Source organism: Protomyctophum parallelum (genome assembly GCF_964188405.1).
Source record: "Protomyctophum parallelum genome assembly, chromosome: 3".
NCBI classification, from domain to species: Eukaryota; Metazoa; Chordata; class Actinopteri; order Myctophiformes; family Myctophidae; genus Protomyctophum; species Protomyctophum parallelum.
Window position 1 is genome coordinate 32028280 of NC_139698.1, and position 22654 is coordinate 32050933.

Consider the following 22654-nt stretch of genomic DNA (forward strand, 5'->3'; position numbering starts at 1 on the left):
TTCAGGGAGCATTCCTGGTTTCTAAACATTGGATGAGCACATGTTTTGGAAGGCCAGTGATGCGACTGATGTGTTTGTATTTTGCGCTGCCTTGATGTTTGGAAGCCAGATTGTGTTAGTTTAGTTCAAAACACAGCGGGATAGCGTGCAGCACACTGGGTTTGGGAGCGTAACTAATGGTGTATTACCGAACAATATGTTTTTGTCGAATATTGTTCCGATCCATTAATCCTTCTAATCATATAACATTAAAATGTTTAAGTAGTACTTGATTGTTCTTTGTTTTCTCAGAACTTCGCCATCACGTTGCTAGTTGTAATTCCAACTCGTTTTTTCCAAGTCAAACTGCTGCCCACACGTCTGAGTCTTATTGACCCCCGGTGCTAGACTGCATGCATCACTCATTACTCCTTCTCTATCCTCCTACACCCAGTCTAAGCTGCACACGTCACTGGAACTGCTTTCTTTCATTCTCTTTTATTTTCTCCTTCACTTTAGTTTAGATTATGTTGATGTGATATTATTTAATGTCCTTTCCTTTCTACATGAACCCCACACCCAGACCTATTACACATCACTCACAGGGTGATCTATCTCTCACATTCACATCTCTCTCTCATGCACACACACACGCACACGCACACTGCACACACACACACACACACACACACACACACACACACACACACACACACACATACAATCTGCTGCATGGCCATTCATTGTCAAAGGCATTCAATATTTGTGTTAAAGCTAGACATAGGAGGGGCTATAGTGCCCCTCAAAAACGTTCAGTCAGTCAGTCAGTCAGTCAATGAATCCGTCTCTGTTTCTCTCTCTCTACTTGTAGATCCAGCCCAGGCTGCCTCGGTGCTCCTGGAGCTGCAGAACGTGTCGGTGAGAACAGGACTGAAGGAGCGGAGTCGCCTGCTGCTGGGCCCGTTCTCCTGCAGCGCCGCCCTGGAGGCGCGCTGGTGTCGGCACAGTGGCAGCCCTGGACCTGAGCCCGGTCCCGCCAAACTACTGCTGGACCTGAAGGGAGGCCTGCTGCAGGTTGGAATCCTCCCATGTTGAGCTAGGGTGGCATTGTTGTTGAGAATGAATGCACGCACGGAAAAGAGCTGTTGTCCAGGTCATTTTTTCGAGGGGCGCTATCCCCTCCAATGCATGGCTTTTGAAGATTACGTCATGTGGCAGCCAAGTCTATGGTCTGTTTAGAGCACTTCTGACGTAAATCATTTGACAGCCAAGTCTATGGACTTTAATCTTTGTTTAAGGCACTAAATGACGACATAAGACGTCATGTGGCTGATATAATTACAGTGGGTTCCCCTCATTTCACACGAGTGTGAATTTTATAATCTGTGGTGCTATGCTATCATTAAGATTTCGTTTTTTGAACATAAGTTGACCTGTATGTTCTATTACATTCTATTCAGTATTTACCACGACCTCATTGCCCTCACTACTAGTCTGTGCCTGCACAGTACAGTCCAGAGTGTTAAATTAGGGCACACGCCCTCGATCACAAAATTCAACAGCTACACGTTTGCTCTTTTCAACCCAAATATCGTGTGTGTTCAGTCTTTCATTTGCTTTTCAGTGCTAATTTTCTCTACAGTATTCATTAGCTCACACCCTCCACCACAGCCCTGCAAACACTCAGCACTCCATTCACATCCTCACCTCCAGCTCACTTCTACCATGGTCTCAATCCTCTGTACCATTAAAGTGATGACAGTAAGATTTAAAGGCTGCAGTTCCCATGTAACCTTGAGTCATCTATGCTGGTAAAGTGATGGAATAATATCAGACTATTTTTAGTATGTTTGGGTAGGGGTGTTATGTTGTGTGTGTGCCTGTTTCCCTGAGAGGTGGCGTGGTGTTACATAATACGCAAACTGAAAAGTAAAAGTCCCCTTTCGATATGACTCTTAACTAAGGGTATCATTATTGGTCCAGTATTCCACATTACTTCAGGGGAACCCCCCCTTCAGCCATAATGCCTTTATTGCGTGCCCATTAACAGAGAGATCACTCGCAACTCAACACTTAATTCATAATCGTACATTTCCCTTTGCAAATATTGCCGCTTGCGGTGTTTTAATCAAGTCCTGCACAAAAACCACTGGAATTCCTTCCGATTCCTTCCTTCTCTCTCGCTCTCTTTTGCCTCTTTCCAAAACCTGAGAAATCCCCAAATGTTCCTGTTTTGAGAGTTTAGTCATAATCCGCCCCTTGCGAGCTGCAGTTGAGTGGCGGCCGCGAGGGCAGGCAGCCCCATGTGTGAAGTGTTTTTGACTCAGAGATTCCTGGTCGTCAGGCCAAACCCGAGGCAGGGCCTTGCTTTGATGGAGAGAGGGGAAGAAGGGGAATACCGCCGGTTAGTGAGGAGGATGTTAGCTTGTGTATGGTTAGTGTTAGTGAGGAGGTTAAGGGTAACCCCTGACCGCCAGGGCTTCCTGTTTTGGAACAGAACGTCAGTTGACTACATGTCTACCTGTCTCTGTTTCACTGGCTGCCTTTGTTTTTCATCTCCTCCACCCTTTTCACCCTTGTCCTCCATTCATCGATCTCTTCCTCTCTATTTTTATCTCACTCTGTCACTGTCTCTCCCCCTCTGTAAATATATGTAAATGTATACTGTATATTATTTCTACCTTCTTATCGAACACGATCATAACATCTTTTCACGGATCCACTGACTAGCCGCTCTTCCTCTTCCTCTTTATTTGCCTGTACCACTCCTTATGTCACTCTTTCTCTCCCTCCTGTACCATCTTCTCTGTCATAATCTTCCTATGTTTTCCCAGGTCTTTTGGGGCCAGGAGCATCTCAACTGCCTGAAGTTGGTGGAAGAACACCTTCAGGCCTACCTCCAGCTCCAGACAGGGGTGTCGACTGAAAGTGGTCTCCAAGATGAACCCTGCCACACACAGCCATTTCCCTCCTCAGGTTCCCTCACACCAAGGACAGAGCATAGTTCAGATGACTTGCGTACAGGACTCTTCCAGTATATCCAGGACTCAGGTGAATGTCTGTGGAGAGGGTATATATGTTGTTAAATATTACTTGGAGTTAACTAGTTCCATTTAACCACTTAAAAACCCTATATACTTATTTGACAGGAGTCTCCCAGGGGTCTATCATTTCTTTGAGTGTTTGTGTAAACACAAACATTGTGTTGCCACCACCACCTATGACATATGACTAGTTTTGAGTGTGTAAAAAATCCACACCTGTGTGAAGTGAGGGGTGCTCTTATCTTCATACATCATCATACATCATCTCATTCCAGCCAATCACAATTTGCGTCCTCACTATTGTCTTCAATGTTTGTGTTACACAATGTTTGTGTTTAACACTAGGAAGTCTGAGCAGCCGTTCTGACCGAATTTGAAATTTCAACGTTTATTTTCTTAGCCCATGGAGTCCAGAGAAAGTTCCCCTTGCATGACTTTGTCTAAATATTCGGTTGAAATCATCTCTGTTTTTTTTTCCATTTGAAACATTTTGTAAATATGATTTTAGGCATATATCTCTTACTCAGTCTGACTATAATCGGCCCAATCGACCGCCGTCACCCTTTCTCCCCCTCTCGTCTTTTGTTTGCGCTGCTTGATAATGGTGTTAATGGTGATTCCCCGACATTTACTTTTCACTTGATATCGTTTCGTAGAGAGCGCCTACACAACCGATTTATATACCAAATGAAAGCCCCAATTCCATAGTTTACATGGTATTTTGATTTTTTTTAAATGAGCAAAAAATGAGCGAGTTATGGTGGTTATGGTGGTAGGGGTGGAGGAAAAAAAAGAACACACAAAAGACAGCTGGAGACGGCATTGTTGTTGTTCAAGCCTGCATTCCATGTCCAACGAATTAAATCATATACGTTTGGCTGGTTAATTAACTTGGAATTTGTTTATTATTTTGATAAGATAATAGGAATATGAATACAATGATTATTATCATTGTTATTATTATTATTATTATTATTGAATGCTCGGTTAGACTCGACCCGACATTTACTTTCCATGAAGCGAGAACGCTTGCCGATGCGCGATACAAAATAAAAAGTGTTTGAATAATTCCAACCAGATAGACCTCCCGAACCGCTAAATGTTTTGTCAGTCAAAAGAACAGTTCTTTCTGCAAGCGACGTGGAACTTATGTAGGCATGCTGCTGTGGATTAATTTGTTCTGGCATATAGGCTCAATATCGCCAGCTCTTTGTCAGTCAAAAGAGTTCAGCCTCTGTCCGTCCTTCTTTATCTGTAAACTTTTTCTCTCTCTCTCCCTCTCAGGGAAGCATGCAAATGTTCATGAATTCAATAACTGCACGATGTTTTATAAACAGCAGCTGAGCTGGTGTTTCTCCTCAACATGCAGTGCATTTCACGTGTGGAGTTTATTTTTTGTATCACCAGGCTGCAGGCTTTCTATTTAGTGTCTATTTAGTGTGCAAGGCTTACATCCGGTAAGCCACTGTATGCGCTGAGTTCCATACACAACACATACACGAACCGTATCCTCTCCTCACCGGATGTTGAATTCACAGTGCTAACGGCCGTATTCTGAACGATGTTTTTTTATTAATTAAACTGATATAACAACATAACGTGGCTAATAATTGTTTATTTGGAATGTACTTTGGCTGGTAATTTAGGTAAATATAACGCGACTCACTTGTATAAGTAATTTACCGCGGACAGGCCGCATTTAATGCAATACATTGGCTTTAGTAATGTTGTTAGCTTATAATATTAGCAACTGTAAGCTAACGGCTGGAGGACTACGGACAATCCGGTCAATAACATCATTACACTTAAACATTAATACAATTATGTCATGTTTACATGCCTAGTCAAGCAGTCTGTACATCGCGTGGGGTGACATATATTAATTACATCGATAACACACAAGAAAAGACAAGTGATCTTGCTCTTTTGGAAGGAAAAAAATAACAACAAAAGGCAGCAACGTGACACTCTTCCATGGCTATGTTGCAATATAGTACTAACGGGCAACGGCAAAATATATATTTTTCACATGTATTATTAGTTTTATACATTTTAGGAGTGAAAACATGTGTTAAGAAACATATTATGATTTAATTCGTTGGAAATGGGATGCAGGCTTGAACAATGTCTTCTCCAGCTGGAGAGGGACGTGTGGGGGAGAGAGTGGCCAATCAAATCGCACCAAAAACACGGTCCCCCTGACCCCCAGCCGACTGAGTAGTAGTGATTTTTTTTCAGACTTCGTAGTGTTAACACTCAAACTAGAATGTAAGCACAAACATTGTGTAAACACAAACATTGAAGACGATGTTGAGGAAGGCAAATTGTGATTGGAATGAGATGAAGATGATGTTTGATGATAAGAGCGGCCCTCACTTCACACGGGTGTGATTTTTTTTTCCCTCTACACCACTTCTCTTTGCTGAAAATATTTTCCTCCAGTGTTTGTGTATTCGGGGCTGCCCAGAATAGGGACACGAGCTAACTCTATGGAACATTTACTTTTCATCATGCACACCTGCGTGGAGGATCATGTCATGAGCAAACATCCTGCTGTATGTTGGCATCTGCTATGTCCGCTGGCATGCCATCCAGCACTCCATCACTGGATGATTGTAAACAGACTTGTTAGAGTAAAATCCAGAACACTGATTGATTATTAGTATGGTCACTATGGTCCAGTGTCCATTAGTATAATTTAACAACTGGTAAATAACTACTGGTCCTTTGGTGTCCAGAGTGTAAAGAGTTAGGTCAGTGAAATATATGAGCCAAAAGAAAACACGTTTGCTAAAGTGAAATATCACTTTAAGATTTGCATTGGCCTAGAATAGATCAAAGTCAGATGAAAAGAGTTTCTGGGGACATGCCCGCCTGGTTCCACTCCGAGTAATACACTGTTTATTCCCCCTCCCTCTGCTTATTGCGCACTGTCCTCTGTAACACACACACACACACACACACACACACACACACACACACACACACACACACACACACACACACACACACACACACACACACACACTCTTACGTTATACACGGCAGATCAAACTTCTCTCTGGCTCCTGATCAGCTGTGGTTTGGAGTCTTTGTTTGTTGCACCGTTCTGCTTGGTCTTTGATGCATTTAATATGCAGCCTGCAGAACAGAACAGCGTACAGTAGTAAAGTGGAACAGAGAGGACAATCTGTCAGCAGCATGCTGTCAACAGCCATAGGCCAGACCTAGACCCAGAGCTCCGAGCCCCACCGACCAACACTGGAGGAGAGAGAGATGTATGGAGGGAGGATAGAAAGATGGATGATGAAAGTGGGGAAGGAAAAGTGCTCCGAGGAGAGAGGGAGAAAAGAAGGTGAAGGAGAAAAGAAGGATGGAGCAAGTGAGGGAGGGAAGTTTGGAAATGAGTAGTGAAGGAAGCGCTGAAAGGAGGTAAAGGAAGGATAGAGAGATGGTGTTGGAAAATGGATGGAAGAATGAAAGGTGGGAGGGAGATATGGAGAGAGAGTTGGAGAGGGAGAGAGAAAGGGAAGAATGGATGCAGAAGAGGTGCTTTGGAACAGCTGGAAAGGTTCTCTGTCTCTGGAGGAGCAGTCTCAAACTGACACCAATGAAAACAAAGGGCTCATGAAAGCAACTTGTTCTCCTGTATCAAGCCCTGCTCACAAACAAAAGCTTCAGCAACTGCCAACTGATACAACAATACGCCGTCCACCTTCAAGTGGCCGGCTTAACGCTTCACTTGAAAGGAAAATAAGCTGCGGTGGAATTGTGAAGCCTTTTAAAATATGATTTTGTGGAACGAGGAGCTCTGGTGTTGTTTGTAGCCCCCGGGGGCCAGGCTAAGCAAAGCAGCCGGTCTGTGCTTCAAATAAACATTTTTCCAAAGGACTTGAATCCCAAACAGCAGCCATCGCTAAAGTCAAACACCACTCAGAGGGTTTAGATCCTGTGCTGGACCTCCTTTCACAGAGTCTGCAGGTGCTCGGTCTGTTTCAATCAATGGTTGTTTATTCAATGGCAAAATGTTTACTCACTGGCTTTGTTTATTCACTACTTCTGAGGCATGTAAACATTCTGAAAGCACGGAAACTTGGAGATATTGTGTTGCAGGGTTAGATTCCACAGTAGAACTAGTCATAACAGCTTCACAACACTGCAGACTATGGCTGAATGTCAGTCACAATGGCCTCTTTTGGCAACAGTGGACCAATTTGTCATGACAGCATGAAGTGGCATATGAGTTCCATTTTAACTGGGAATTTTGTCTCAGCTTCTATTAAACCTTTTTTGTGTACTGTAAAAGTGCTGTTAAATCGCCATGTTTATTTGGAGATGTTGAAAACATTTTCATGGCTTTAGGCACCGAATTCAGAACCGGTTTCAATTCAGAACTTGTATCTGTACCCATAAAAGTAGACATCTGTATGTCCCCACACTAATCACAGCAAAACGTAGCTCAGCTGATGCTGCTAAACTAATCACAGCTTATCTCAGCTGCTACGCTCATGTTAGCACATTTTTTGGTGCTTCATTCACACATACAGTAGTAACTAATAGCTAATACTATCCATAGCTACAGATTGCACGGAAGTCACTTCTCCTCCTCCTCCTCCTCCTTCTCTTTGGTCTTCTTCTCTGGTTGTGTCCATAGCCTCCCAGAGGCTGCCGGGGTCATATGAAGTAGTGTTCTACAGCGAGACAGAGGACAGTCCAGGTGTGATGATGTGGAGGTACCCTGAGCCACGGGTTCTCACCTTCGTCAGAATCACACCGGTCCCCTTCAACACTACAGAGGACCCCGAGATCAGCACCGCTGACCTGGGGGATGCACTGCAGGTATGGACTGACACGCACACGCACACGCACGCGCACGCACACGCGCACACACACACACACACACACACACACACACACACACACACACACACACACACACACACACACACACACACACACACACACACTTGCTTCCTATGTCCTTAGTGGTGATTAGAAGAATCACAGGTTCAATGCCTCATATAGCAAAAGCTAAATAAAATCATCCATCCTGTCACAATGTCTTTGGCTCTTCATAGGTCATTCTGGATGAAAGCCTCAGCATGCTTTAAAATGTGAAAACAAAGATCCATAATCTGTTCAGCTGCTGCCTCTGTGGTAAAGTCGGGTCAACTTTTTGTTTTGGATATACATAGTGAACGTGTATACGAGGATGTAAAGTGGTCTTAGAAGTCCCACAACTGTGAAGGAGGTGAAAGAGAGAGAGATGGTGTAAGATGAGAAGAAGAAAGCCCCCCCCCCCCTCCGTTCCCCACTGCAGTGAAAGAGAAATAAACTGTCTTCGGGTTGGGCCGCTTGCCACAGCCGCGTCCCACGGCGTCCTCTGAAATCATCCTCACGAGAGCTCCCGTACCGCTGCCTGTTATTGAAAGACAGCCCCCCCCCTGTGAAGACAGCCCCCCCCCCCCCTGTCCTTCAAACATGTAATACATGCTCGGACAGCTGCACAACTCATCATGGGAACCTGCGGCGTGAGTGGCCAGGTGTGTCTGCCCCCAGATGAGGTTATATTTTGGCAGCCTGCTGCAGCTACTGCAGTCTGCAGGGCCTCAGCGGGGGCCGTGGGGTCAAGACGTCCCCCTCTTCTCCTCTCCTATCACTCTTCTACAGTCCCACTGTACGTTCTCTTCTACAGTCCCACTGTACGCTCCCGCCTCGCTCTCCGGACTGTCCGCCTGTAAGCTCCCCGACCGTCACCTCCTGATCTAGGATCCACCTCTCCACCCTCCTTTGTTCTACTCTCCTCTCCTGTCCTCCTTGTCTTTCCCCTGTTCTCTTGATTCCTCCCCCTTCGTACTTGGAAGCTGCATCTTCTGTACCCCTCTCCTCCTGTCCTGGATACCTTCAATCACCTCACCTCAGGCCGTCTGTCTGTCTGTCCGTCTGTCCGTCCGTCTGTCCGTCTTTCTTTCTTTCTTTCTTTCTTTCTTGGTGTCCAGGCAGAGACATTCAGGGGTTACAAGGTGCTGCAGATGTCTGGCATCACTCCGGGCTCTCACAGCTGCTAAGTCTATAATGAACAAGTCCCCTTGATGATTTGGCCGTGTATGGAGTTACAGTAGAACTGTACGGGGATGAAGAACGAGAGAGAGAGAGAGAGTTGATGGATGTGCGTGTGGGGGAGGGAGGGGTGGTGGCAAGGGATGGGGGAGATGGACAGGAGAGGAATGAATGGAGGAGAGGGGAAGAGAGAGATGGACAGGGATAGATGGTCGAGGGGGGGCTGGTGGAATGACAGATTGACACAGAGGGAGTTGATGTCTTCAGCGTCGATCGCGCGGGAGCCTCTCTGTAAGCCGATACGTGTGAAAATACATTTTCCCGCGTCCAGGAGAGAGAGAGAGAGAGAGAGAGGGGCTGATTTGTCATGAGTTGATGAAACGCAGGGCTGGTGTGCACCCCCCTGTGTGCTGTCTGACAGGAGAGACAGGGAGCTGGGATCCACCACAACACCGCACATGCAAGTGCTCGCACATGCATGCAGGAATGCACACACATGTACGCAAACATACAAACTATATCTACAGATCTATCACATTATGCACAGACGGTAGTGGCATTCTACAGCGTGTCAGTAGCGATGAGATGGATGGTCTCTGTGCGTGTTTTTGAATTCAACGTATGTGGCACGCAGGCATGTGTGTTTGTGAAAGTGTAAAGCCTGATTTATACCTATAGTTGTGCGCTGGTGTCTCACACAGTAAAGAACGGATCTACAAGCTCACAACGTATTGCACTGCAACGTGCCGTGAGCTTGTAGATTGCCACTACGCACACACACCACCAAGTATAAATCAGAGGTATAACTCTGGGGGAGAGAGGGGAGGGGGGGGGGACCCATAGATGATGAACATGTGGTTTCCACATCAGCCTCTCCTCTCCTGTCTGTCTGGCGTGGCCGTGTCTCCTCTGACAAGTCTGTTAAAAGGAATCAGGTGATGAGTCTTCCACGGCGAAGGTGATGAAAGGAGGAGGCTCCCGACGCCCATCTATTACTAAAACAACTCCATGTGAGGACGGGACGCTCTCTCTCTGTGGGGGGGAGCAGACCAAGCCAAGGTTCTACATGGGGATCATTGTTATATATATACAGCTACAAAAACTGTCTAAACAGTTCTGCAACATTAGGGATCCTTATCGGCTGTTAAAAAACAAAAGCCGAAATCTGGCTTGCATCTTCAGTAACCATTGTTCAATCCATTATTCCATACCATTTTGTTCGTGTGAGGTACACATTTATGATTTCTGCAACTGGCTTGTCTATAATAGGAGTCAGTTTGTGTGTATTTCAGTAGAATTGTCATCAAGGGCATTGTTGTTATCGTTCATGTGAAGTGTATTCAATATTGTATATTTACTTGGCTTAAGCCCACCGATGAAAGCTGATCTGGTGTATTTTGTTAACACCATTGGATACAGTATTGTGTATCTCTGGCCATTTGAACTCAAGTGATCATGGAGTAATTATGAGACACTGCATCTGTATTATTGATGTGACACCACAGCCCTGTTCGCCTCATATTTTCATCCTAACGCTCATAGAATAGTGAGGACAGAGCAGGGTGGGGTGCAGCCGGGTTTGTGGGGGTTATTTGGACAAGGCCCCTCTGTCATTAGCCAAGCTCATTGTGATCCCAGATTTAACTGATTTCAGCCTCTGGCACACATTGTTGATTTTATTTTATTTTAATGCTTTCCTTTATGTGAAACTTCAAAAAGATCTCAATTAATTCATTTTTTATTTGAAGGCCAGAGAAAGTCCAGCTACAGGGAAAGGAAATGCTGTCATAAACGTCAAACAAAAGCAGTAATGGCACCGTTTCTGCTCCAACTGAATTTTTCGTTTACCGGTATACTTCACATGAAAATGAATTAGAGGAAGGAGAGCAAGAGAGAGAAGGCGAGAGTAGCTAAGAGAAAGAGGGCTGTAGTAATTTCTCAGGCCTCTAAAATTACAATGCTGTAGAGATGTAGATATGGAGAGATGGAAACCGATAGAGAGATTTAGAGAAATGGAAAAAGAGAAAGCTGTCTTGGTGAGACTACTCATTTACTCTGCCTCTGTATCATGTAGACAGTGAGTGCGAGGTTCTTCTTGAGCACCTGGGTTAAGAGAAGCCAAGGACAGGAGGTGTGCAGATGAATGGAACACAGCTGGTTCCTCATCTCTCTCCACTCCCTCCCTTCTCCCCCTTTTCTTCTTCACTTAACCCCCCTTTTACTTTTCATAAGCCTTTTCCTCTCCCTTCTCCCCCCCCCCCACTCCTCTCCCCTCTCCTCCCTGCCCCCCCACTCCTCTCCCCTCTCCCCCCCTCCTCTCCCCTCTCCTCCCTGCCCCCCCACTCCTCTCCCCTCTCCCCCCCTCCTCTCTCCTCTCCTCCCTGTCCCCCACACTCCTCTCCCCTCTCCCCTCTCCCCCCCTCCTCTCCCCTCTCCTCCCTGTCCCCCCCACTCCTCTCCCCTCTCCTCCTTGCCCCCCCCCCCCCCCCACCTCCCCCTCTCCTCTCTCAGAATAGAAAGAGAAGAGGAGGGTGGGGGTTTCCTGCTCCGGGCCGGGCCCGATCACTTGTCCCCAGAGCAGATCATATTAACATTTTATAAAATCAAGATTTCCTGCATTTAAATAGTTGTGGTTTCACGACTGGTTCCAGTATCTCGGAGGGGGAATTCAAACCACCTTCCATTACTCAAAGACCAATTGTTGCCCGTGCTGTTTTTGCATACAGTAGGAGGTATAGGGCGGGGGGCGGACTTCCTGGGTTTGAGGAAGGACAGCACCCTCTGCATGTAAGCACTCATGGGGTACCACCTGCAAAAGTACCCGAAATGATGATGAGATGGTTGTAGGAAAGAGGATTGGGGCGGTGGGGAGGGAGGGAGGGAGGGAGGGAGGGATGAATGAATGGAGGAAGGAGAGGAGGATGACTCATTCTCACCTTCTCTCCACCGTGTGGTCCCGTCCTGTGAATCATAAGCAGGTGTCTTTGCTGCGAGATGCTCTCTGTGGGGTTCTGCAGCCTGAGAAACGAGGAGTAAACACAGGAGCTATGATTCAGCCTCAGCGCGGCTCATGGGAAGAAAGATATATTGGTGTTTAGAGCAAGAGCTATAGTTCAGGCCCAGTTCATAACAAACCAATGGCACGCACACACGCACACGCACGCACACACACGCACACGCACACACACACGCACACACACACACACACACACACACGCACACACACACACACACACACACACACACACACACACCAACGTTTCTCATGCACAGGCCCGAGTGACGTGCATGGGCCCATACTTGCTACTCATGACATCCAAATATATAAATTTGATTTGATCACTCTTTCAGCCAGTCACCCCAAATTACTCCCGTGTGCATATATCTCACACCCTCCACCCCCCCCCCCCCCAATCCCGCCTTACTGGGAAGTGCGTGCCGCCCACTCATGGCCCAGCAGGGGTTCTGCTCTGCCATCATGGTTCCATTGGCCTGAGACCCACAGTATAAAAGCTCTATGGCCTCAGATGACCCTAGAGTCTCCAGTCATAAGCGTTGTTGCAGCTGCTACGGTTCTGTCATTGTTGTTATTATGAGGAACGTGGGTCCATCGTCTTCTTGCCGCGCTCCTTAAAGCGGTCTCTCAGCTTCACATCCTCGACACACCCGCTTTTATTGATACGTACTAATTCTCCGCCTCATTAGTGGAAATATGCGACCTTTGGGGGGGATTTAAAAACTGGGTGAGTTAGCAAAGCTTTTCACTTCAAATGAATGGTGGGGACTAGAAAGAGTATGGTTTGGCCAAGATAACTATTATTTTAGTGGGACAGCACTCAAGCAGGGCTGCATTAGTCACAGCTAATGCACTGTGAAAATAAAACTGTCCATGTGGTTAATTTGATGTTGAGGAGTTTTTACACCTCATCCACAAAACCTTCAGACCCCTTTTAAACATTTTGCTTTACAGAGTAAGGAGGAGGTGTGTGTGGGGGGGGGGCCGATTGAGTGCAAAGATCTCAGGCCGGACTTATTCCTGATTTTCCACACTGATTAATTCTAACATAGATTGGCCCACCTGAGACACCATATCCAGAATCATTTTCGGAACAATTTTCATTACATATCCTGAAAAAACATTTGCTCAGGCTGATGTCAATTCAATTTGTCTGCTGGCTGATAAGAAGTAGCTAGCAGTGGAACTTTTAGACATATAGGCATCAGTGGAGTAACACAAAACTTAACGGCACTGTTGATATTGTTAATAAAAGTAGCGACAGACAAAGCAGTGGACGTCAGTGTCCAGCAGGCCCAGACTGAGCTATGGGAGTCTTCAGTTGCACGCTCATATTTGAACTTTAGCTCTGATCACACTAGTCTCAATTATGTACTGAAATCCTTTCATTGGCTTTGAGTATTCACCTCAGTCTTCCTGGAACAATAGGATTGGTTCCATTGTGCCAGACTTGATGTTTCAAAGGTAAATGATCTATTTAGGGTAGCACTGACGAAGTTAAAGATGACAGTGACGGGGAGGGAAATCAGATCTTTAAATACTCGGTGCTGCCAGCAGCCTTGGAAATAAATGTATTTATAAATAATTTTGATATATATATTTTTTTTACACTACTAGGGGAGTCTGATTTTACTTTCCTGGCATCATTTGAGCACCTTCAAAATGGAAACATTACTGGAAAATGAAGATAAACTGTGAGCTGCCAGTTTGCCCTGGGGTCTAGCTGCCAGGCCTATACAGAAAGAACTGGAGGAAAACACAGATTGGAGCCATCCAGTCAGTGGCATGTCAGCTATTCACGGGGTTCACGTTGTTTATCAGATAAGGTACACATGCAATCAGGCAGTGGAAAAAGACTCTGTCCAGACCCACATGCATGCCGTCAGGCCATGTCTTACACAGGTGCCTCTTACTCAACATGGCCGACATAAGCCATTTTGGGCGGGAACCTCTTTTGGTGTTTTAAACATTATGTTATAATTTAGCTATTGAAAAATAGCAGACCTACAAGCTCGTAGCACGCCACTCGGTGGCGTGCTACGAGCTTGTAGGTCTGCTATTTTTGAAAAATCATGAACATGTGGTCCAAAGCTTTGAATATATACTTTGCTTCTGCGAGGTGGTCCCTGAAACAACACATTTTCAGATGGGGGTCAGCGGCCAATTTCATATATTTTTGGGGGTCCTTGACATGAAATATTGACTGATCTAGAAACATGAGGTTTTTTAGAAAAAAAGACACTTTAAATATTTTTTTAATTTCAACGTCAGGCCTAAATGGATTAAGCCCAATTTCTTTTTTTCCACCCCTTCGTTCCCGGTCCACCTCTTTGTGTGCTCATTTTCATCTGCCCCTCACTCCCCAACAAGGCCACTTCACAGCCAGAGCCAGGGGGATCAAGTCAATGCAGCCGCGTGCACATCTATTCTCTCTACCAGCGTATAGTTTGTACCTTACATATTCATCTCTGTATGAGATATACATATTCTCTCTACCAGCGTATAGTTTGTACCTTACATATTCATCTCTGTATGAGATATATATATTCTCTCTGCCAGCGTATAGTTTGTACCTTACATATTCATCTCTGTATGAGATATATATATTCTCTCTACCAGCGTATAGTTTGCCCCTTACATATTCATCTCTGTATGAGATATATATATTCTCTCTACCAGCGTATAGTTTGCCCCTTACATATTCATCTCTGTATGAGATATATATATTCTCTCTACCAGCGTATAGTTTGCACCTTACATATTCATCTCTGTATGAGATATATATATTCTCTCTACCAGCGTATAGTTTGCACCTTACATATTCATCTCTGTATGAGATATATATATTCTCTCTGCCAGCGTATAGTTTGCCCCTTACATATTCATCTCTGTATGAGATATATATATTCTCTCTACCAGCGTATAGTTTGCCCCTTACATATTCATCTCTGTATGAGATATATATATTCTCTCTACCAGCGTATAGTTTGCCCCTTACATATTCATCTCTGTATGAGATATATATATTCTCTCTACCAGCGTATAGTTTGCCCCTTACATATTCATCTCTGTATGAGATATATATATTCTCTCTACCAGCGTATAGTTTGCCCCTTACATATTCATCTCTGTATGAGATATATATATTCTCTCTACCAGCGTATAGTTTGCCCCTTACATATTCATCTCTGTATGAGATATATATATTCTCTCTACCAGCGTATAGTTTGCACCTTACATATTCATCTCTGTATGAGATATATATATTCTCTCTACCAGCGTATAGTTTGCACCTTACATATTCATCTCTGTATGAGATATATATATTCTCTCTGCCAGCGTATAGTTTGTACCTTACATATTCATCTCTGTATGAGATATATATATTCTCTCTACCAGCGTATAGTTTGTACCTTACATATTCATCTCTGTATGAGATATATATATTCTCTCTGCCAGCGTATAGTTTGCCCCTTACATATTCATCTCTGTATGAGATATATATATTCTCTCTACCAGCGTATAGTTTGCCCCTTACATATTCATCTCTGTATGAGATATATATATTCTCTCTGCCAGCGTATAGTTTGCCCCTTACATATTCATCTCTGTATGAGATATATATATTCTCTCTACCAGCGTATAGTTTGCCCCTTACATATTCATCTCTGTATGAGATATATATATTCTCTCTACCAGCGTATAGTTTGCCCCTTACATATTCATCTCTGTATGAGATATATATATTCTCTCTGCCAGCGTATAGTTTGCCCCTTACATATTCATCTCTGTATGAGATATATATATTCTCTCTACCAGCGTATAGTTTGCACCTTACATATTCATCTCTGTATGAGATATATATATTCTCTCTGCCAGCGTATAGTTTGCCCCTTACATATTCATCTCTGTATGAGATATATATATTCTCTCTACCAGCGTATAGTTTGCCCCTTACATATTCATCTCTGTATGAGATATATATATTCTCTCTACCAGCGTATAGTTTGCCCCTTACATATTCATCTCTGTATGAGATATATATATTCTCTCTGCCAGCGTATAGTTTGCCCCTTACATATTCATCTCTGTATGAGATATATATATTCTCTCTGCCAGCGTATAGTTTGCCCCTTACATATTCATCTCTGTATGCCGTCATGTGTATAGAATATCAGAACAGAAATGAAACACCCAGGGTGTTCAGTAACATAATTCGAGCAATCCTCTGTGGGGATTTGGTGGCTGAGCGTTGGGGTAACGGGTGCACAACTCTGTCAGGTGCGATTATGGGAGGTCGCTTCCAGGAAAACCTGTGTGGCATTTTGTGCATGATGTAAGCTAAGGTTACCTCATTTACTGCTTTCTAAGCGGAGGATGACCACATGCGCGTGCTCACGTGCACACGCGCACACGCATAGAGAAACACCTCAACGGCCCTGTTGACAGGTCTACCAGTTTGGCCCTTGTTCAGGAAGTCGTATAACTCCACCAGTAGAATGAGAATGTGTCCTACCCCCCACCACACACGCGCACACACACACACACACACACACACACACACACACACACACACACACACACACACACACACACACACACACAAGCATGTGTCTGACAGCCTGGCAGCTTTCAGGTATGCTGAGAGCCCTCTGCCACTACTAATCAGTCAGTAGCTCTGTACCACAGGTGGCCATTGGAACCTGAGATCCTGCTTTAGTTCACACACACAGCAGGGCCAGACACATTTATGCTAATTACCATCATACAATGTGAGAAGAGTGAAAGACGCTGTACCACTCATCACATAATGTGAGAACAAGATTTTCCTAGGGTGATCGTTATTCAGTGTGAAAATGAGCTACAGGACCCTTCAGGGTGATTTACACTTAGTTGTGCCACCAGTGCCGCGCCACTGAAACTAGCTGATCTATAAGCTCACAATGCATTGCGCTGCACGCCGTTGTTAGCTTGTAGAGCTGCTATTTGTGGTGCGCGACACAGTGCGCACAACAAAGTATATCAAACCCTTTTATGGCCGTCTTGCAGTGTACAGTTTCCCCGGGTTAAGTTATGCTGCGGTCATACATGTCATTATGGAGATGAGGTGTCCTCGGGCGGCGTTGGTGGTCTGTAGTGGAAACCATTGTAGTTTTCCAGGCTAGACGAGAAATTAAAGATTCGGTTTTGTCTGAAATGTATTAAAACTCAAAAGTTGCGAGTAGCGCAGACACTATAAAAACACGCTTTGCATTCCTGTTGTAAAAGAGGGATTCCCTGTGTCTAGAAGGAGTCAGGGAAGCATCCGAGCAGTTGATGAGTAGCAGACCACTGCAGTAGTGTAGAACTGGATGACTAACTGGGGGATACACAAGGCTGAGGTAGTACCTGCTGTACAATAATAGAGCCTTACAGTAATCCCGCTGCTGATGAGTAATCGGGGGATGTTTGCTATCTGTTTGGTTGGAGTGGAACCTTCAGTTGAAGAGATGAGCACCTGAGGGATACATTAGTACAATATCCCTGAGTGCCAAACTGATGAGTGGGTTAACTGGAGCCAATACCATATGCTACAAGATACGATAAGAGGCTGTTTGGCTTGTTGTAGCAAAGGCTTTGCTTAAGTATAGTCATGAATGCTCCTGGGATACGTTAGTATAAAGGGTATCCTTTATAGAAACATAAACCTCACATACAGAAATCCTCTGATATCGGCCTGGACGGTTAGCTCAACCGTCTGGGCACGTAGGCTGCCAAGCCAGCTGGACAGAGTGCCGCAGGTTCGACTCCCGAGCCCGACGGCCTTTGCCGCTTGTCACTCCCTATCTCTCTCCCCCTTTCCTGTCTGTCTACTGTTCAATAAAGGCATAAAAAGCCCTGAACTAATCTAAAAAAATCTAGTTGATATATCTAGTTGATATACTGTAGGACATCTAGGACAGATTACACTCCAATAACATGTTTTTTGTTTAAGGGACCTTTGTCAGTGACCTGAGGATACATTACAAATATGTGTGTGAGCACATGTAAAACCAACACGTCGGCCATAGAATGTTCATGTATTGTTCCATATCACACATTGTGATATGGGACTGCGGGGCATTGTGCCTTGTGTGAGTGTCTCTAACTGTTGCGGTAGTGAGAACATTTCAACAGATAGAGGTCTCTGGGTAACTGCATAAAGACTCATATTAAAATACGTGGGTGGTCACCCAGCACTTTTGGTCAAATTTACGAAAGTATTCCGAGATTCCGATCGGCTGTCAGACCCAAAGAGCAGCAGGTTGTGAAACATTGTGGTGAAATAGAATAGTTTCCTCTCGAATTATGGCCACAAAGCCTTACAGTCATTCTGGTGCTTGTGATGATGAGTACTTCAGTTGGCTGCAGCCAACCGAAGTACAAGAACTATCTACTGTGTATAATAGCATCTGGCTGTCAGGAAGATAAAGGAGGGCTGATCTCACTAAATGAACAGGATCATCCCTCACTCTCCCTTGGTTAAGAACCTCACTACTTAACAGGAGGTGGGCTCCGCCCAGAAGGCTTTCCTTTCCAAAATCTGGGAGAAAAGAACAGAGAGAGAGAGAGAGAGCAATTAGCGGTGATCATTAGCGCCTTTGTTTTAAAGCATGTCAGCAGATCGTAGCTGGTTGTATGGTAAGGAGGGCTAAGATGATTCCTGACATCGCTCCCTGCTCAGTGCTAAATGCTAATGCATACAGTACATGGTAACACACATTTTATTAGTGGAGTTGGGAATATAGGCATGCATGAAAAAATAACATTTGACATTTAGTCCCTAGGGTGGTGCTATAGAGCCTAGAATCCTTCAGGGAGCATAACATTAATGCACTAAGCAATTTCCAAGGTAATCTGCGGCTGGCCGGCTGCCCATTTGATTTTTAGATGCTTTGTGTGCAAGTGAAATGTTGGGCCTAAGCCAAGGCTGGTGCTGGAGGAAAAGCAGGGCATCACCAAAATCTGTAGGTTTCATTCTCTTGGGGCAAGATGCACAGCTTATTCAATGGCAATCCTACAGTACCTGTAGTTTTTGGAGTATCTTCTGTCTGTGGGTTTGAGGGAGTGCACATGCAAAGTGTTGTTTCGCCCTCAGGGCGTCTTATTGGTATTAGTATCCATGTGTTTGTATATACAGATTTTAACATCAAAGAGGAAGAAACATCTGCACACTTGTTTCTAGAGCTCCACAAGAGACATACTTTATTTAATGGCAAAAATGTAACGTTTCAACTCTTTAGGTCTTCATCTCTGTGATTTATTCAGAGTTTGACATGGTGGACTTCTTCCACGCCTGATATCCCAAAACTGCTCACCTGCATGATTGTTGAATGTTTCTGTTCAAACAATGATTTCCAGCACAATTATACCACCAAACTAAGTAAAAAGTTATTTTCTTCTCCCCACATCATTTGAAAATCTAGTATTTTATCTGTTGCTTTAAGTGTATAATGTTCTGCAGTGTGTTCACCTCACATAATTGATTGATTGATTGAAATCTTTATTAACAGTTTGTAGAATTTACAGTACATTTTAAGCACAAACTCAATACAAAGACTGTCAACTGTGAGTGGACGACCCAATTAAGCATTACACTTGTTTACAACAGGGTCCACATTGTTCAATTCATCAAAACATTTAAAGACATACAAACATTTAGAGACATACAAATAGACATTTCTCTGTAGGTAAAGAACAGAACAGGAATTCATCATATGGGAAGCAAAAAAGGGAAAAGATACTATATACAGTGAGGGAAAATGGGGTGGGGGGGTGGGGGGGATTCAGATTTTACAGAGGCCAGTTTCGAATTGCAGCCATCCGTAGGTGCCCTTTGAGAGCGGTTTTGAAGGAGTCAAGGGATTCACATGTCTTAATGACTGTTGGTAGGGCGTTCCACATTTTGGTGGCATAGGAGCGAAAAGAATTTAGTCCCTTGTTTGTGCCGAATCTGGGTTGTACATGGTTTGTTGCACTCCCTCTGGTGTTGTGGGTGTGGACTTGTGAAGCTAAGGGTTATGGGTAAAGTTTATTGTCCCCAAGAGGAAATTTGTCTTGGGTAGAGTGCTACAGTCCATTACTTCACATAAAAACATTACAAAATCCTTTTATGGCTTTTATAACCTTTTCTAATGGTCGAACATATTTGAAACAATAAGTGGGGCTTACGATCGTGGTCATTGCCTCTATTCAGCCATCTTTGGTACTACGCCTGACATTGGCCTCTCTGGTTCGATGCATCAAGCTCTGGCTTATTTTATTTATCTAAATGAAAAGATTTGGGAAACAAACCACATTAATAAAATATATACTGTAAATAAATGAATGAAATATAAATATTTTCATTACATCAGGTTGAGGAGTTTTATTTGAGAGTTGGGGTTGCACACAAACTGCAACAGGAATGTCCCCATTGCTCGTATATATATATATATATATATATATATATATATATATACCTAGTGTGTAAAAAGGTACATATAAATGTAGGTTTGAATATTAAAGCTGTTTCTAAACTTCCAGATGCCTCTCAGTGTGGAGCGCTGGGAAGATCTCCAACAAGGCTTCTATTCCCTGTTCTTACGCCATCACTGCTAACAGTAATGTTGGAGAGACATAAAGAGAAATAAACATGTTTTAGGGTACCGTTTTTCAGTTGCATGCCATTTTCTTTCCCCCCTCCAGGTGCCGTGCAGCCTGGAGTACTGGGACGAGCTCCAGCAGGCCTTTGTCCCCTACCGGGAGTTTAGCCTGTCAGAGAGCAGCCCCTGCCAGCTCCAGCTGCCCTGCCTCAACCTCACCAACCAGCAGAAGGAGCTGGTGGCCTCCGACCTGTGGAGGATTGTACTGAATAACAACGGAGATGGTGGAGATGAGCAAAGGTACGAGAAATGAGATAGAGAGAGTATGTGTGTGTGTGTGTGTGTGTGTGTGTGTGTGTGTGTGTGTGTGTGTGTGTGTGCAGGGCGTGGGCATGTGTGAGTGTGCAGTATGTGTAAGTCGTATTACCTTGAATAATTTGGTAGTTGATAAAGATAGCTTTCTACCACCAATTGCTTCTGTAATCCTAAAGTGTGTGCTATTGTACGCACAGTACACATGTCCGTATTGTGTGTGTGTGTGTGTGTGTGTGTGTGTGTGAGGGTGTGTGTGTGTGTGTGTGTGTGTGTGTGTGTGCTCGCGCGCACGCATGCTTGCAAATATGTGCACATGCATGTATCGTATGTACTGTATATTCCAACATACTGTATGCATGTGACATGCATATGTGTGCATGCATGTGTGCGCGTGCATGCGCCTGTGTGTGTGTACGTGCGCTGCGCACGCATGTGTCGTCCAGTGTGAGGCAAAGCAGAGAGGGAGAGCACCCAGGCCGACGAGCACAAAAGCTAGCAGTGTGCGTCCCTCGCCCCACATCTGGTGTGCAGGAGCAGGGAGCGGGCTTGGAAGGCGTTCAGATCAGCCTAATGAGATTTCCCAGCACACCAAGTGCCTGTCAGGGCCCATCCGGATTCCTTCCTGCTTACCTTGAGTGTATCTAATCGGGGAGGGGAGTGTGTGTGTGTGTGTGTGTGTGTGTGTGTGTGTGTGGGGGGGGGGGGGGGGGGGTAGCAGCTCACGAGAAAGGAGAGTAAAACCTCCTTTTGGTGTGGCTCATACGTTCCTGGGTTGGGCTGAGTTGGGTTGGGTCGGAGCCGGCCTGCCAAGTACTGTAACACCTCAAAGACAGTGCTTTCTTATGGCTAGTTCATACATCGTTGTGTGGCTGCAGATTGCTTGCTGAAAAATAACTGATCTTCAACTAGATTCAATAGAATACTTCGGTAAGCGATGTGGTTATACAATACAACCAGGTAAAAAAAATATCTGCGCCCCACCACACACTGTCTCCTTATCTCTGTACCTGTCATAGCTCAACATCTCCTCTCCCTACTTCACACTGCTGTGCCTACCTTGTTTTCCAGCGCTACATGTCTGTCTGTCTGTCTGTCTGTCTGTCTGTCTGTCTGTCTGTCTGTCTGTCTGTCTGTCTGTCTGTCTGTCTGTCTGTCTGTCTGTCTGTCTGTCTGTCTGTCTGTCTGTCTGTCTGTCTGTCTGTCTGTCTGTCTGTCTGTCTGTCTGTCTGTCTGTCTGTCTGTCTGTCTGTCTGTCTGTCTGTCTGTCTGTCTGTCTGTGTCTCTCTCTCTCTCTCTCTCTCTCTCTCTCTCTCTCTCTCTCTCTCTCTCTCTCTCTCTCTCTCTCTCTCTCTCTCTCTCTCTCTCTCTCTCTCTCAGTCTCTCAGTGTCTCTTTCTCTCTCTCTCTCCTCCCTTGCTTCCTCCACTGGGTTTAGGGAACTTTTTAGTAGAAGCAAACTGCCAAGCCCACATTCTGTGTGGCTTAAAGAGCTCCAGAGGAGCAGAATGGGAGGAATAAGAAAACATGCACAAGAGAAGAAATTCAACAAAAAAAAAGCCCCTACAGTACCAGATCCAGTGTAAAGCAAAATATACATCTGCGTTTCATTATAATCATACTCCAAACACTACATTTCCT

At 44.7% G+C, this 22654-nt stretch overlaps 1 protein-coding gene across 2 annotated transcripts in view; it reads left to right on the top strand.

The window, feature by feature from the left end:
• vps13b (vacuolar protein sorting 13 homolog B) overlaps positions 1-22654 on the top strand; it is a 457445-nt gene that overhangs the window by 352416 nt on the left and 82375 nt on the right. For both annotated transcript variants that reach the window (XM_083761686.1, XM_083761685.1), the window contains exons 39-42: positions 851-1053; positions 2814-3030; positions 7678-7862; positions 20806-21002. In XM_083761686.1, the coding sequence (XP_083617812.1) occupies positions 851-1053; positions 2814-3030; positions 7678-7862; positions 20806-21002 (802 nt within the window). The remainder of the gene's footprint in view (positions 1-850; positions 1054-2813; positions 3031-7677; positions 7863-20805; positions 21003-22654) is intronic.